Source organism: Mobula birostris, chromosome X, assembly GCF_030028105.1.
Source record: "Mobula birostris isolate sMobBir1 chromosome X, sMobBir1.hap1, whole genome shotgun sequence".
Classification (NCBI taxonomy): domain Eukaryota; kingdom Metazoa; phylum Chordata; class Chondrichthyes; order Myliobatiformes; family Myliobatidae; genus Mobula; species Mobula birostris.
The window spans coordinates 42404452-42420133 of record NC_092402.1 but is presented as its reverse complement, the minus strand read 5'-3'; the positions used below and the strand labels follow the sequence as shown (position 1 = coordinate 42420133).

Sequence of the window (15682 nt, the reverse complement as noted above, 5' to 3'; positions counted from 1 at the left end):
AACTCAAATGACAGGAGACAAAAAAAAAATTTAAGAATAAAAATAGTCACATACCTATGGCCATAAATATTTCATTCACATTCATTGCTGTCTTTGCTGATGTCTCCATGAACAGCAAGCTGTTGTCTTCTGCATATGCTTGTGCTTCCTGCAAGAGAAAGCAACTTCTAACCAATTATCTATAGTTTAACACATCTAAATTGCAAAAAATTCTTCTGTAAGAACTTCATTTTATGTAACAGGATAGAATGAGCATATTTTGTTCCTGTGCAAAGATGTCGGAGTTGGGAGAGTGGGTAGTAGCAGATGACATAAAAATGCAATTGTATACAGTGACCTACCTGAAATTCCACTGCTCTTTTATTTGCAAGGTCAGCCTTGTTCCCAGCTAATGCAATCACTATATTTGGACTGGCTTGTCGCTGCAGTTCCTTTACCCAGTTCTTAGCCCGTGCAAACGTATCCTTCAGAATTAAACATTATATTCGTTATATGTAAACCTGAAGATCTGCAAGATTTCTAATTCTTGTTTAGCAATGACTTGTTAGGAAGTGGCACAGTACTGACCAATCTGTATTAGTTAACTTGGATGACGGGCAGAGTGTCCTAAACATTTATTGAGATACACTGTGGAGACTTCCAGCCCTTTCAGCCACACTGCCCAGCAATCACCTGATGACCAATTATCCTACCAAACATACATCTTTGGACTGTGGGAGGAATCTGAAGCACCCGAAGGAAATCCAGGCAGGGAGAACGTACAAACTCCTTACAGGACAGCGGTGGGAATTGAATCCAGGTCGCTGGTACTGTAAAGCATGGTGCTAACCACTATGCTACTGTGCAGCCCTGAACATTTCAGTGAATGATGTAGCTTTTCAATTTGTCTTCCACTGCAGTATTTAGTTACCTGCCACACCATAGCCTAAGATAAGAAGCACACCCGTGCAATTAAACCTGGCTCAGCCAAAGACACACACAAAATGCTAGAACTCAGCAAGTCAGGCATCTATGGAAATGAATCAACAGTTGATGTTTTGGCCGAGACCCTTCATCAGGACTGGGGGGGGGGGGGCGGGGGGGGAGGGAACAGAAGACAAGATGCCATAATAAATGTGGGGGGGGAAGGCAAGGAGGACAAGTTAGGTGACAGGTGAAGCCAGGTGGGTGGGGGAGGGGGAAGTGAAGCTGGGAGGTAGTAACTGGAAAAGGCAAACGTCTGGGGAAGGAATCCGATAGGAGAGGAGACTGGACCATGGGAGAAAGGGGGGCATCAGGGGGAAGTGAGAGGCCAGTGAGAAGAGATGAGATCAAAGTGGCAAACAAGAAGAAAGGGAGATGGGGGAAAAATTACCAGAAGGAAAAACTGATATTTATGCCATCAGGTTGGAAGTTACCCCCTTTCTCCTTCCTTTCCGGTCCTGAAGGGTCTCAGCCTTAAAAGTTGACTCTATTTCTCTCCATAGATGCTGCCTGACCTGCTGAGTTCCTCCAGTATCTTGTGTGCTGCTCTGGATTTCTAGCATTTGCAGAATCTCTTTGTTTATGATCTGCCAAAGGAAAGTGGACATACAGTACTGTGCAAATGATACAAATCTGTTTTAGGTGTTAATTTTGTCTTCTGCATTAGTGTGTCAGGAGAAAAGAGCAAAGTTTAGATTTCCAAACATTCACTTTTCAAAAAAAAAAATTAAATGTTAGAGAAATGTTTTGTATTTCATTAAACATATTAATAGACAACTTTTCAAAAACTTGCTTACTTTGCATGTATATAACCCAGTGCATGAACAAATGAAGATAACAAACAGGTGCTAATAATCAGTGACAATGAGTTGAATGAACTAAAATGATTAACTTAAACAGAAACGGGTGTAGAAGAAATCGAACTGGGTGAAGGACAACCAAATTAAAAGGTGAGGGTGTGGCAGATGAGATAGTTTAACCTTCAAATCATCAATTCCGACACCATGGCAAGAGAGCGCATAGCAACAAGACAAAAAGTGGTCATTCTGCATCAGCAAGGCCTCTCCCAAGCAGAAATTTTGCAGCAGACAGGAGTTTTAAAGTGTGCTGTCCAAGCTCTTCTGAAGCAGCACAAAAAAATGGGGAAGATTGAGGGCGAGAAACGCAGTGGTCAGCTATGGAAACAGCGCAGCAGACAAGATATGACACCTCTTCTAAATGGGAAGTCCAGCAATGCCATCAGCTCTGAAATCACAGAAACAACCAACACCCAGGTAAATCCTTCTACAGTCTGGCGAAGTCTCCTCAGAAGTGGTTTTCATGGAAGAGTTGTTGCCAAAAAGCTATTTCTCTGAAGTGGAAACAAAGTCAAGAGACTCACCTACACACAAAAAACATAAGGACTAGGATGCTGAACAAGTGCTCTGGACTAATGAGTCAAAATTTCAAATTTTTGGCTCAAAAAGGAGGCAGTTTGTCCACAGAAGAGCTGGAGATCACTACATGGATGAGTGTCTGCAGCCAATAGTGAAGCACAGCAGAGGTTCTTTGCAGGTTTGGGGCTGCATTTCTTCAAATGGAGCTGGTGATCTAGTCAGAATTAATGGAATCCTCAATGCTGAGAAGTACAAGCAGATCCTCATCCAACATGCAGGTGTCTGATTAGTTCCAGCTTCAGTCTGCAGCAAGACAATGACCCCAAACACATGGCTCAGGTCATAAAGAATCATCTTCAGCAAAAAGAATAAGGAGTTCTGCAACAAATGGTACAGCCTCCACAGAGCCCCGATATCAACATCGAGGCATGCTGGAATTGCCTGGAGAGACAGAAGCAAGCAAGACCAAGTCTGCAGAACTGTGGCAAGTTCTCCAAGATGCGTGGAACAATCTGCTAGCCAACTTTCTTATAAAACTGCATGACAAGTGTACCGAAGAGAACAGATGTAGTATTAAAAGGCAAAGGGTGATCACACCAAATATTGATTAGATTTAGCTTTTTAATGCTTACTGCTCTTTACAATAAATTTTTTAATATTTAGAAACTATTTTTGAAAGCATCCTCACTTTACAGGTTTTTTTTTACATGTGCCTAAGACTTTTGCACAGTACTGTAATTTGGGGAAAATCTTGGTAGCTAATCAAAATAAATGTACATCAATATTTCAAGTTAAGAAAGTTTAATCAGATGCAGCTATGAAAGTTACAGGTCACAATTCCTACAATACTGTCAAAGATTTGCTATACAAGTAAAATATGGCAGACTTGTATGCTCATGTCAAACCACTGGTGGCAGTAATCAGCAAAACCAAATGTAAATCACCTGACTATAATCTGTCAAGTACATCAGGCACAGGGTAAAGCTCTTATCAAGCAGCAAGCATAAATTAAAAAAGGTTGAATCTTTGATGCTCAAGTGCAGAATATTTAAGCATTCTAATGCAAATAAATGCTGACTACTTGCATCATAAAGGAAGTGAATGAAAACAAAATTTGGAGCAATGCCTCCAAAGTTAGATTTCCTCATTGAAAACTCAGTAGATCATAGCCTGCTTATAACAGCTGCAAATGTGTTTTTTTATATAATGGGAAAGTCATTGCAAATCACTTAGTAAATTCAAAGGCAAAAGAAATTTGCCAAGTTACATTTTCAGAAAGTACTTAATTTGATTTTTAGTATGGTACTTTGCATTTGAGAATTGTTCTTTATTGGGAAGCTGTGAATTTCATGTTCAGTCAATATAGTATTAGCATGGTGTTTTAACCCATCCCAATGATTTGGAAAAATCTTTTCATGTCCTTCTGGGCAAACGGACAAGAATAAGTGCACTAGTTTGATTTTGTCTGCAGTTTAGTGATAGGGCTGCTCCCTCACTGTTCCACCAAAGCAGGTTCAATCCTGATTTCTGAGCAGAGTTTGCACATGTGAATGCATGGGGTTCCTGAGGCACTCCTCTTTCCCCTCTCATACCAAAATTGTGCAGGTTGGAAGGTCAATTGGCTACTGTAGATTGCCCCTGGTGTACAATTGAAGGATAGAATCTACAAAATAATTGAGGGAAATGCAGGAAATATAAATTAGGTTAGGATAAGGTCAGAACAAAAATGGGTGATGTTCAATGCAGACTCAGTGGGCCAACGTACCTATAAAATGTGCTGCATTTATTATAGCACAATGAATAAAAGTCAACCAAGGGGACAATATCTGAGCAACATATGCTGATTTGAATTTGAGATTCAGGCACCAGCACCAATTTATCAGTTCCTTGTTTCACTAATTAGTGTACACAAGGACAGTGTATGACCTTGGGTGGGTGGGACAACATACAGCAGTGAACAGGGCAGTACGAAGTACAGGCTGGATGGAAAGAACACCTTTCCACTTCGTATTTGAAAACCTTTATGCATAACAAAACCAAAGCAGTTTTAGACTAATACTTTTAGCCATGTTAACAAGGCGAGAGCATGTGCCAATCTGGGGAGGCTTAGAGCCTGCTGTGGTGCAGTGGAAGGCTGCGTTTCTGGTCAGAAAGGAAGAAATGGGATGTAAAAGCAAAACAAAGCAATAGGGATTACTTACTGTGTTAGTTATATCATAGACCACAATGGCAGCCTGTGCCCCTCTGTAGTACATTGGTGCCAAGCTGTGATATCGCTCTTGCCCAGCAGTATCCCAGATCTCAAATTTAACAGTTGTGTCATCCAAACAGACTGTCTGTGTTAGAAAGGCAGCTGAAAATAAAATTTGACAAATACTTAATTCAGGCAATGAGGAAAAAGTAGTTTTATTTGCCATTTGGCCAATCAATACATTTTTGAAAAATACATCACAAGATTATATTCCTACTTAATAATGAGCACTTACAATCAGTTTTCATTAAAATTATCAAACCAGAGTAACAGACTAAGGCTCTCAATACATAAACTGATCAAGTTTTATTTCTAGGAAATACAGAAATGGATAATTTCAGCTCCAGGGGCTGGGATGTTAACTCAAGATGGAGTAAATACTGAATGCAAAATAATTAACCAAATGAGCAAATACCTGCAGCTTCACCTAGCTGCATAAAGGTCCTACTTGTAAATGATCAAGTCAAATTCAACTTACTCAAACTGTTTCAAATATTTCAGATGTAAGAGACTGCAGATGATGGAAACACGAGACACTGGAGGAACTCACTGAGTCAGGATTTTTCAGGATGAGAAAGGGAGAAAGCAAAGGTCAGAATATACATGCCCCTACATTCTCCTCCCTCATCACCATTATGGGCACTAAATAGCCCTTCTATCTCAGCCAGCACTTCACATGCGAATCCATCAGGGTCACACATTCTATCTAGCGTTCTCTCTACATTAGGAGACCTGACACAAATTAGGTATTGCCTCATAGCAGCTCGGTTCTCAGTGGCCAGCCATTTTAATTCCACTTCCCATTCCCACACTGACATGTCTGTCCACTGCCTCCTCTACTGCTACATTGAGGCCAGACACAAACTAGAAACTACACCTCATGTTCCATCTTGGTAGTCTTCAACCTAACAGCATCAACATTTAATTCTCCAAGTTCTCAACTACTTCCCATCTCCCCTCTGTTTTCCCTTTTTCCTATGGCCCCTTTACCCCTTCCCATCACCTGCTTTGGGGACTCCACTTTCCCTTTATTTTACGATCTACTTCCTCTCCTAAAAGATTCATTCTTTAGCCCTCTGCTTCTTCCATGCTAGCCTCTCACCACCCCCCGCAAAAGGATTCACCTACCAGCCTGTGCTCCTCCCCCACTCCCGCATTTATTCTGCCCTCTTTCCAGTTGTGAAGGATGTCAGCCTGAAACATCGATTGTTCATTTTTCTCCACAGACATTGCCTGACCTGCCGAGTTCCTCCCTTGCTTTGTTGCTTAAAATATTTCAGAATCTGATTTCATCTATTTTTCCTCCAAAAACAAATCTTTAAATAGCTCTGCTAAATTGCAGATCTACACGTTTTACTCAAGTTGAATTTTTAAATCATGGCAGTAAACATGCTGGCAATTTCCATATTCCAGACCTAAAAAAGCTGTGACAAATTGCAGAACATTACTTCAAAAGAAAACTTCAAGATTAAAAATCATGAAGGTATAACCAATTGCAATTCTATTTGCAAGTAGCTGAATGATGTCAATTTTCCCAAGCACTCATTTCACTTCCTTATATTACCATTTTTTTAAAAAAATCAGCTGTATTTTAAGACTTATGACATAATGCCTCCTGTACTTTAACAGTAACTGTTTTCAAGTTCAATAAACTGAAACAACTTTATATGGGAAAAACACCCAATATAAAAATGAGATTTCAATGTAACAACTGAATGTTTAAAATGCATAAGAATGCCAAAGTTCATGAATTATGTTTCGTCTTTTAGCCAAAGTTTGACAAAGGAAATAAACAGAATCTTGGCACTCATGACAGCTACTGTAGATTTTGTAGAACTCTGAAAAAGTGGTTGTGTGACCTTGCTTAAATGTCAGAAAGTTGTGGGCTCCATTTCATAGAATGAGCTAGGGGATAAGACTGGATGCTCCTCCAGTCAGAGGCATCATATTCATGGGTTACATTATTGTACTAATCTAGAGGCATGAATAGTCAATACAGAGATAATGGTTCAAATTCCAGAATGGAACCTATAGAGTTAAACTTCCACCTACTTTAAAAAATGCTAAGTCTTTGTAATGATAGCCATAAAACCACTAGATTGTTGTAAAAGCCAACCTGGTTGACCACCGATCTTTATGGGAGTGAATCTGCTATGATAGAAGCAACTTCTGCCACCACAGCAGACCTTTTGAAATGACCACTCACTGAGAGGTGCCCCAGTCCAGTGGTATTTAGAGATGGGCAATAAATGCCAGCCTTGTCAACAAAATGTAGATCTAAACTGAGCTTTGTTCCTCCTTACCACAGACTGAGTCAATCCATTTAAGATGCCAATGCTACCACAGCACCACAAAGTCCCTGCAGTATCCTGGCTAGTATTTATTACTCATTTAAATTGTGGTTATTAAGGCATTTTGTTGCAGTGTTTGCCAAGCCTCTACTTTGTAGCTGGTATTGGAAGTACATTAAAGGCGCATTTGTACTATGCCCCTAATTTATACAAATATCCTTTATCAATGAATGTATATCAATTCCGATTTAACGATCTGCCTGCATCTAAATAGTTTCAAGCTCTTTTTGATACCTTGTGTATTGCCATTTCAGAGTTTGCTAATTCACATAGTAAACCTGATTTTTGTTTCAATTTTCCTTTTTACAAAACTAATCAAACTGCTGAACTAAGGTACAAAAAGTACAGGAATTAAATTCTCTGATTATCTAACCGAACAAATTGATGCATGCAGTAATGAACTATACCTGTACACTGATGACTCAACACTATTTGCACCAATTAGAGCAAAGAGAGTAAGACAGTGGCAGCAAGCCTGAAAAGGGAACCTTGACAGGATGAAAGCCTGAGCAGAAGACTGGAATGTCACCTTTGAGCCTTCTAAGTGCAAGGCAATGGTGATGTCTAGGAAGAGGGATCCATCTAACCCCAACCTGTATTTTGGGAACCACAAGCTGGATTTAAAGGAGGAGCTAGTAATCCTTGGTGTTAATATTGACAGCAAGTTGGTGTGAGATAAACACCTTTCCACTATTTCAAACAAGGCTGGACAAAGGCTTGGAGCCCTGGGGAAAGTAGCATCCAAACTAGACAAAGAGGGCATAGCCACGGTTTACAAAGCCCAGGTACGAAGTATTATGGAGTATGCCTGCTTATCATGGATGAATGCCTCAGTGTTCTCAGCCAGCTTGATTTCATTCAAAGAAAGGCTCTCAGGATTATAGGTGTAGATGAAGCCACAGCTCATGAGAAGCTAGCTATCAGTAGTTTACACCACAGACGACAGGTTGCTGCAGCTACTGTGCTATACAAAATGCACACCAGCCACAGCCCTGCAGACCTTCGCACCATGCTGCCTTCATCTTATGAGAGACAGCGCACCACACGATCAAGTTTATCTATGCCTGCTCATGCTGTTTCTATGCCTGATGCGGGAACCTACACACTGGATAGAAGCTTCCTTCACTGTGCTATCAGAATTTGGAACAGCCTTCCAGATGCTGTGGTTGGAAACATCTATGACGATGGTGTCCAAGCCTTCAAGAGTCGAGTGTACAAACACCTATCATCTCTGGGAGGGAAGCCACATGCTTCTTCATAAGCTATCATAAAGGGGAGCAGGATAGCAATGCTTGGTTGTTGGTAGGTAGGGTTAATACCTGACTTTTAAGAGCACTTGTGAGTTATGTTCCGGCTGGACTTAGTCCTTAAACTGCTGGAGAACAGTGCGGAAAGAACAGGTGCTGCTTTCTCCCGGTAGGGATTAGTTTTTAGCTCCAAGTGCTCCTGCCACGTTTTGTCACCCTGCAACCTTATCCTTCAATCTCTTTGAATTATGGAGGACAGCATGTGTATACATGTCTCTCTCCAGCAGACTTCAACATGATCATCATGACTCCAGTATTTCTACTTTTTTTAAAATTGTACATATGATTTTTTTTTGTGTTCTATCGCTGAGCAGCAGTGAACCATCTGATTGGTCTGTCAGAGTTTTCTTTGGGAACTAGTTGACTTGATCAGCATTCCTGATCTGTCTATTGTTCACGATTGCATTTAATAAAAAAGGTTGTTCAGCATTTTGTTTTGCTAGCCCTGCATTGTTTCAGCTTTGTATGCACACTTCCACTTATAAGAAAATTTGTGTGACTGATGCACATTAAATGGGAGTTTGAAGTGATAACTCAAGAGTTTGTACTCATGCAGGCTAGACATGCAGGTGCTCTAGACATTTCACACTGAATCCTTATGACCTGGCACCATCATTTCCCATGTGCAATATTCCCACAAAAACAAAATTTAGCTCGTTCATGCGGAGAAATCAGATTGCAGCCGAAGAGATTTTGATACAGCAGTACCTAATGACTTACGGTATAAAACTACAACAGCCTGCACAATGGTCTTGAACAATGTCACCGGACACCTGCTGTTTGGACAATTAAATTTTAGAAATTATCTTAATTTTTTTCCACAAAAGCAAATAAATCAGTTTTGGTATGGCCAATCCTGAGCATTTAATTAGATATTAAATAATCAATTTTTTGCTTAATGAGGGGTTTCATCCTCCCAGTTAATAACAATCTGGCAAAACAAAAACCAGGAACAAGTAAAAATAACAGGTGAATGCACTTGATTTCTCTAATAAATTGCAAACAAATTAGCAATAAAACTAACACAATTACAAGATAATGCTTTGCTTATATAGCTTCCTTCACTTGCCAAGATCTATGTTATATCAAATGCACATCACACCAAAAATCAACTTTTGGAAGATTCTCATTAATCTTCCCATTTCGATATTACCAATAGATCAATGATTCTGAATCAGTGGGGACACCGGCTGAAATTTCCACAGACAAGAATAGTATCTACAGTGATAACTGAAATTAGAGAGGCTCCATTTGAACAATACTGTACAAAATTAGATCTTGTCATTTTAGGCGTACCAAGACTTCAATACCCCACAAACTAGACAATAGGTTCCTTAAAAGTGTACCGTCAGAATTGACTCAGGTTATTCAGAAGTCATTAGACCCCTAATTGATTCATCCTTAAATTATGCAGTTCCACCAACCCGAGGAATCAAAAATTAATATATTATGGAATAGAAATGCTAGGCCAAAAACCTGGATTATTTCCCTCTTTGAAGAGTTCCAGATATTCGATACACAGATAGCTTCCATTTGACAGTTCACTCAAAAGTTGGTGCTTGTCATAATACATCAATCTTAAGCAATCCCAGAGGATCAAGAATAACTGGCTTCCGCTATAGTTGTGTAGGTTCTAAGGCAGCCGAGGAGGCCTAGATTAGGATCTGCAGACTTTGCCATAAATGCAGCAGGCAAGGTGGATATGGGAGGTGCCAAATACATTAGATTCTCAATGTTACCCCAAATACTGCTGTTTTCAGTGGTGATTGAGGTGAATTAGTGGGGCTGTTGACGACTGAGGATATCTTCAAACTTTCTTCCTACAACCATCAGCCAATTTCTTGGCATGAGTGCTCAGAAATATGTAGGTTTGGGTATACAAAAGACAATATTGTTACAACCCCTTCAGTACTTTATAATGCGAAAAAGAAGCAGCTCCAGCACTTAGCGCTGCGGAATACCAGTCACCGGCAGCCAACCAGAAAAGGTCCCCCTTATACCTACTATTTGACCCCTGTCAGTCAGGCAATCTTCTATCCATGCTACTATCTTTCCTGTAATACCATGGGTTATCTTGTTAGGCAGCCTCATGTGCAGCAACTTGTCAAATGCCTTCTGAAAATCCAAGTAAACAACATCTACTGCCTCTCCTTTGTGTATTCAGCCTGTTGCTTCCTCAGAATTTCAGATTTGTCAGGCAAGATTTCCCCTTAAGGAAACCATGCTGACTTTGGCCTATTTTATCCGGTGCCTCCGAGTACCCCGAAAATCTGGCTGAGTGGGACCACAACAATAACCCGCATTCAGCAAGACCAAGGAGCTTATAGCTTATTATTGACTAAAGGAGAAGGAATCTGGAAGTAGTCCTCATTGGGGGAAAATCAGAGGTGGAGAGGGTCCAGCTTTAAATTCCTCAACGTTATCATTTCAGAGGATCTGTCGTGAGCCCCACGCACGAGTGCCATTACAAAGAAAGCACGGCAGCGCCTCTACTTTCTTACAAGTTTGTGAAGATTCCGCATGTTACTTAAAACTTTGACAAATTTCTACAGATTTGCGGTGGAGTGTATATTGACTGGTTGCATCAGTCTGGTATGGAAACACCAATGCCCTTGAATGGAAAAGCATACAAAAAGTAGTGAATACAGTCTAGTCAACCATGGACAAAACCATCTCCACCACTGAGCACCTCTGCATGCAGGAAAGCAACATCTATCATCAAGGACCCCCACCACTAAGTTCAGGTACAGTTATTACCCATCAGCCTCTAGAATCCAGGGGTATAACTTCACTCACCCCATCACTGAACTGCTCCCACAACCTATGGACTCACTTTCAAGGACTCCATCTTATGTTCTCAATTTTTTTTCCTTTTTATATTTGCACAATTTGTCATCTTTTGCAGATTTGTTGTTTGTCCACCTTGTTGGGTGTAGATGTAGACTTTCAATGATTCTATGATTTCTTTGTATTTACTGTGAATGCCCACAATAAAATGAATCTTAGGGTTGTATATGGAGACACATGTACTTTGATAACAAGTTGACTTTGAACCTAGAAACCTCATCCTTAATAATAGACACCAACATCTTCTCAACCAATGAAGTCAGGTTAACTGGCCTATAACTTCCTACCTCCCTCCCTTTTCAATGAGTGGAGTGACATTTGCAATTTTCCAGTCCTCTGGAAACATGCCAGAATCCAATGCTTCTTGAAAGATCACTACTAATGCTTCCACAATCTCTTCAGCCAACTCTTTCAAAACCCTGGGGTGTAGCCCATTTGGTCCAGGTGACTATCTACCTTCAGACCTTTCAGCTTCCAATCACTTTCTCCTTACTAGCAGCAACTACACTCACTTCTGCCCCAACACTCAAATTTCTGACATACTGGTAGTGTCTTCCAGAGTGAAGACTGGAGCAAATTACCTGAGCCCACCCGCCATTTTTGTCCCCTTTACTACTGCTCCAGCATCATTTCCCAGTCAGTTATTCATTTTTTTTTTTACTCTAAATGATAAAACTTTTTGTATCCTCTCTGGAATTGGGTAGCTTACCTTCATATTTCATCTCTTTTCTGCTAATTTGTGGGCAGAACTGAAAAAGCATGTGTGAGCAAGGAGGCCTACAAACCTGACTCAGTTACACCAGTTCTGTCTGGAGGAATGGAACAAAATTCCAGCGACTTACTGTGAGAAGCTTGTGGAAGGCTACTCAAAATGCTTGACCCAAGTTAAACAATTTAAAGGCAATGTTACCAAATACTAACAAAGTGTGTGTAAACTTCTGACCCACTGGGAAAATGATGAAAGAAATAAAAGCTGAAATAAATCATTCTACTATTATTCTGACATTTCACATTCTTAAAATAAATTAGTGATCCTAACTGACCCAAGACGGGGAATGTTTTCTAGGATTAAATGTCAGGAATTGTGAAAAACTGAGGTTAAATGTATTTGGCTAAGGTGTATGTAAACTTCTGACTTCAGCTGTAACTCTTTTTACATGCCTTTTCTAACTCCCATTGCAATTTGTATCCCACATCCTAGCTACTCACATCAGGGAGTTTTACCCTTGCACTTAACTCTACCCACAAGGATTCTACACCTTCCGATGCTATATCACCTCTTTCAAAAGATTTGATTTCCTTTTTACCAGAGCCAACCTATCCCCACTGCCTACCTGACTATCCTTTGAAGTGTCTCTGAAGTCTCATCACCATACATCCACCCCCCCCCCCCGACCCCCCCAAAAAATAAACTGGTCCCTCACAGCAAGGAAGGTTAGGCTCATGTTCTAATAAATTTCATGGTCAATATATGTATGCTTTTGTAGAGGTTGTGTTTCTGAGATACAGATAGCAATCCAAGCTTCCCAGCAATTTCAGGGTCACATGGTAGTGTTGTACAGGAGGGACAAGCTGGAATGGAAGCTTGCTTTGCAGGCTCAGCTTCTTGTATTTTTGAAAGTGATTCAGTGATCTGTAGCTCAGCCTCCAAATGCTGTGTGTTTCTGCCCCACTGGTGTGATGAACTGGGCCCCAAGGCTTGGGTCTATTCCAGCTGCGCGGGGAGCAGATCTGGAACCCAGTCTGGTTTGGGATGCTATTGGCTTGCTTCTATTGTTTACATGTGTTTTTTTCCCCTCTTTCTCTGCGCAGTGTATTTTGTTTCTTTTTTAATTGGGTTATTTGGGTTTCATTGTGGCTGTCAGTAGACCAATTTAAAGGTGTATAATTTTTACATTCTTTGATAACGTGCTCTGAACCTTTGAAATCGGAAACTGTTCCACTTGTTCCTCTGCAGAATCAAGGCCACCCTGGTTTCAGTCATCAAGATGCAGTACATAAATTGCTTGCAGTTCACGGACTTGGTGCCATGGCGGAAGGAATAAACATTCATGGGAGAGCAAGCGAAATCAGCCTGAACCTCGCCTCCATGCCCGACACTCGGACTTGCAGTCTGTCTAGGCAGACGCTTAAATTGTCCAAGCAATGGATAGTGCCACGTTCCAGGACCCAGATCCAGGTGCGATTTGTGGTCAATTCAAATCCACCAGGATACCTGGAGGTGAGAAAGACTGAAAACACGTAGGTCAGTGACCCAGCTTTACCTGTCACCCTACTGTACAAGAAATTGGGTCTGTAAACCCCAATGGTGCGCACAAAGCAGATGCAGGATAGTTAGCCTTCTGCAGGCAACCAAATGTGAGAATGATGCTCCACAGTTCATCTCAATTGACTGAAGGAAATGGTTTAGAGGCCACAAAAAAAGGTCACATGCTGCTCTCTTCTATCAAGAGCTGCTGCATGGCGATATGCACTGTGCTGCTGGACAGACAACCCTCAGTACAATTCCAGAAGTACCTCTTATGTCACAGGAGATAACTGCAGGCAGCTCTGGCAACAGTTTTCCAGAAACAGACTAACCTAATTTATCTACTTTCTTGAAAATTATAATGGCCTGAGATTCTCACTTATCCTTCTCTCTCAGAAATGGGATTTGAGGTTATGAATTCATGAATGAATACTGTGCTCCCAAGGATTTACTGCTTTTTAGTTGATGTATGTCTGTTTATTTCAATACTACAGCGACATCAGCCCTGGAATGTGGCTAAAATTGCTTTTGTTTGATTGTGAGGAATGTGCCACTGTTGATAAAGGATACACAGCAAGTTTGATGTAAATATCTGTACACCCAGAAAATAAACATGATATACTGTACATCCTGTCTACTCCTGTAAAGACAGCTTGTTCTGGTGGCCCAACCATGAAGGAATGCTGCCCTTTAACACCTTCCCTGCTTTAATTCACTATGACAAAAGGAAAAGTTTGAATGAATCTGCCAAAGTTCTTCACCCTCATGTCAGAAACAGAAATTGTAACTTGACAGGTACCAGATCAGAATTTCATATGCAAATCTCACACACCTCCATATCACAATATAGAAGCAATAAACAGCAGATACTCATTCAACAGTTCTCTCTCATGTTGCTTTTCATGTTTGGAAAACATATCCAAATGCTAGAGGGATAAACTGATCAAAGGTGCAGTTGAACAAGTTTATGATTTAAAAAACCTCAATCTCATCTTGCATACCAAATAGTGCCAATTCAGGATTTGGGGCTGGATAACTCAAGAGCAGAATTGGATCTAGAGTAAGTCAGCTCATCTCTTTGCTTTGACACAGGAATGCGTAGTAATATGGTTCAACATAACTGGTTCAAGAAAGCTTGTGGAACAGTACAAGAGGTTAAAATTCCAGCTAGGTCTAATGAAGGGAAAAATGGCTCTATATGGCCATCCTCACCCATCACCTGCTAGCTTGTACTCTTTTCCCTCTCCTCACTTTTTATCCTGGCTTCTTCCTTTTCAGTCCAAAACATGGACTGTTTATTCCTCCCCATAGAAGCTGTCTAACTTGCAGAGTTCCTCCAGCAGTTGTGTATGGCTCTGTATGGAATCCTCACTGCAGCGTCGACCGAGTCTGATCTCTTCCTGGGGATTCTGGACTACTTTGGCCCAGAAACTTTGCTTTGCTTCACTGAAGGGTCTAAGGCCCTTTGAACTGGAGAGTGTGCCTACAGCAAAAATATTTCCTCCACCACATCAAGTAGTCACGGCCAACTACTCCACTATCGATTGATATCCAAAACACAGCTAATTCACCAAAATATTCAAAACATTATTGTCACTTACCTCCAATTGTGCTTTCTTGGTATTCATGAAACTGTCCTTTCACAAAGCGTAAAACGAGGCTGGATTTACCCACTGCCGATTCACCCAGGAGAACCAATTTAAACTGACAGATTTTGTTTCCAGCGGCTGGTCCATTGGATCGAGCCGTGCCACCCCGACCCGCCATGGCCTAAAGTGCAGAAGCTTGCAGAAATGTTCCAAGTTTCAACAGCAGAAGTGTTATGTCAAGGCTGGAACTCCAGAGGCAGCAATCAGCAAGTTCAGAACTGCAAAACATATCAAATTAATCTTGCGTGATAGAAGTATTTGTTGCAGCCATCTCTAGAAGCAGCTGACTGCACAGAAAAAAAGTTAAGACCAAATCATACACAAAAACTTCATTTCACATATGCTGAACAATAATTTGATGAGAGATAGTGAGATGTTATCGTGTGCAATATAAATATTAGATTCAAGATCTGGAGGTGCTTGACAGCAAATCTAAACACCAACATTACACATGACCATTTAAAAAAATCATTCTGCCAGATGCTCTATACACACCAATCTTTAATACCAGGCATATTCATCACAAAGGCAGCCCATTAAGTTTATGCTGCTTTCAGAGCCATTCCACTTCCCCACTTATTTCCCTCAGGCCTATTCTCATATACCCATCAACTCGCCAGGATTCTTCAATTATCCACCCTCATTTGGGTGAATTTATAGCGTCTAATTAACCAGCTCACCTTTCAGATG

The 15682-nt window shown here is 40.8% G+C and overlaps 1 protein-coding gene across 2 annotated transcripts in view; it reads right to left on the bottom strand.

The window, feature by feature from the left end:
• Positions 1 to 15682, bottom strand: part of rab5c (RAB5C, member RAS oncogene family) — a 49940-nt gene that overhangs the window by 12902 nt on the left and 21356 nt on the right. For both annotated transcript variants that reach the window (XM_072249870.1, XM_072249869.1), the window contains 4 exons: positions 14945 to 15210; positions 4541 to 4692; positions 342 to 464; positions 55 to 148 (listed from right to left, as the gene is read on the bottom strand). In XM_072249870.1, coding sequence (XP_072105971.1) covers positions 55 to 148; positions 342 to 464; positions 4541 to 4692; positions 14945 to 15110 — 535 coding nt within the window. In that variant the 5' untranslated portion in view covers positions 15111 to 15210. The remainder of the gene's footprint in view (positions 1 to 54; positions 149 to 341; positions 465 to 4540; positions 4693 to 14944; positions 15211 to 15682) is intronic.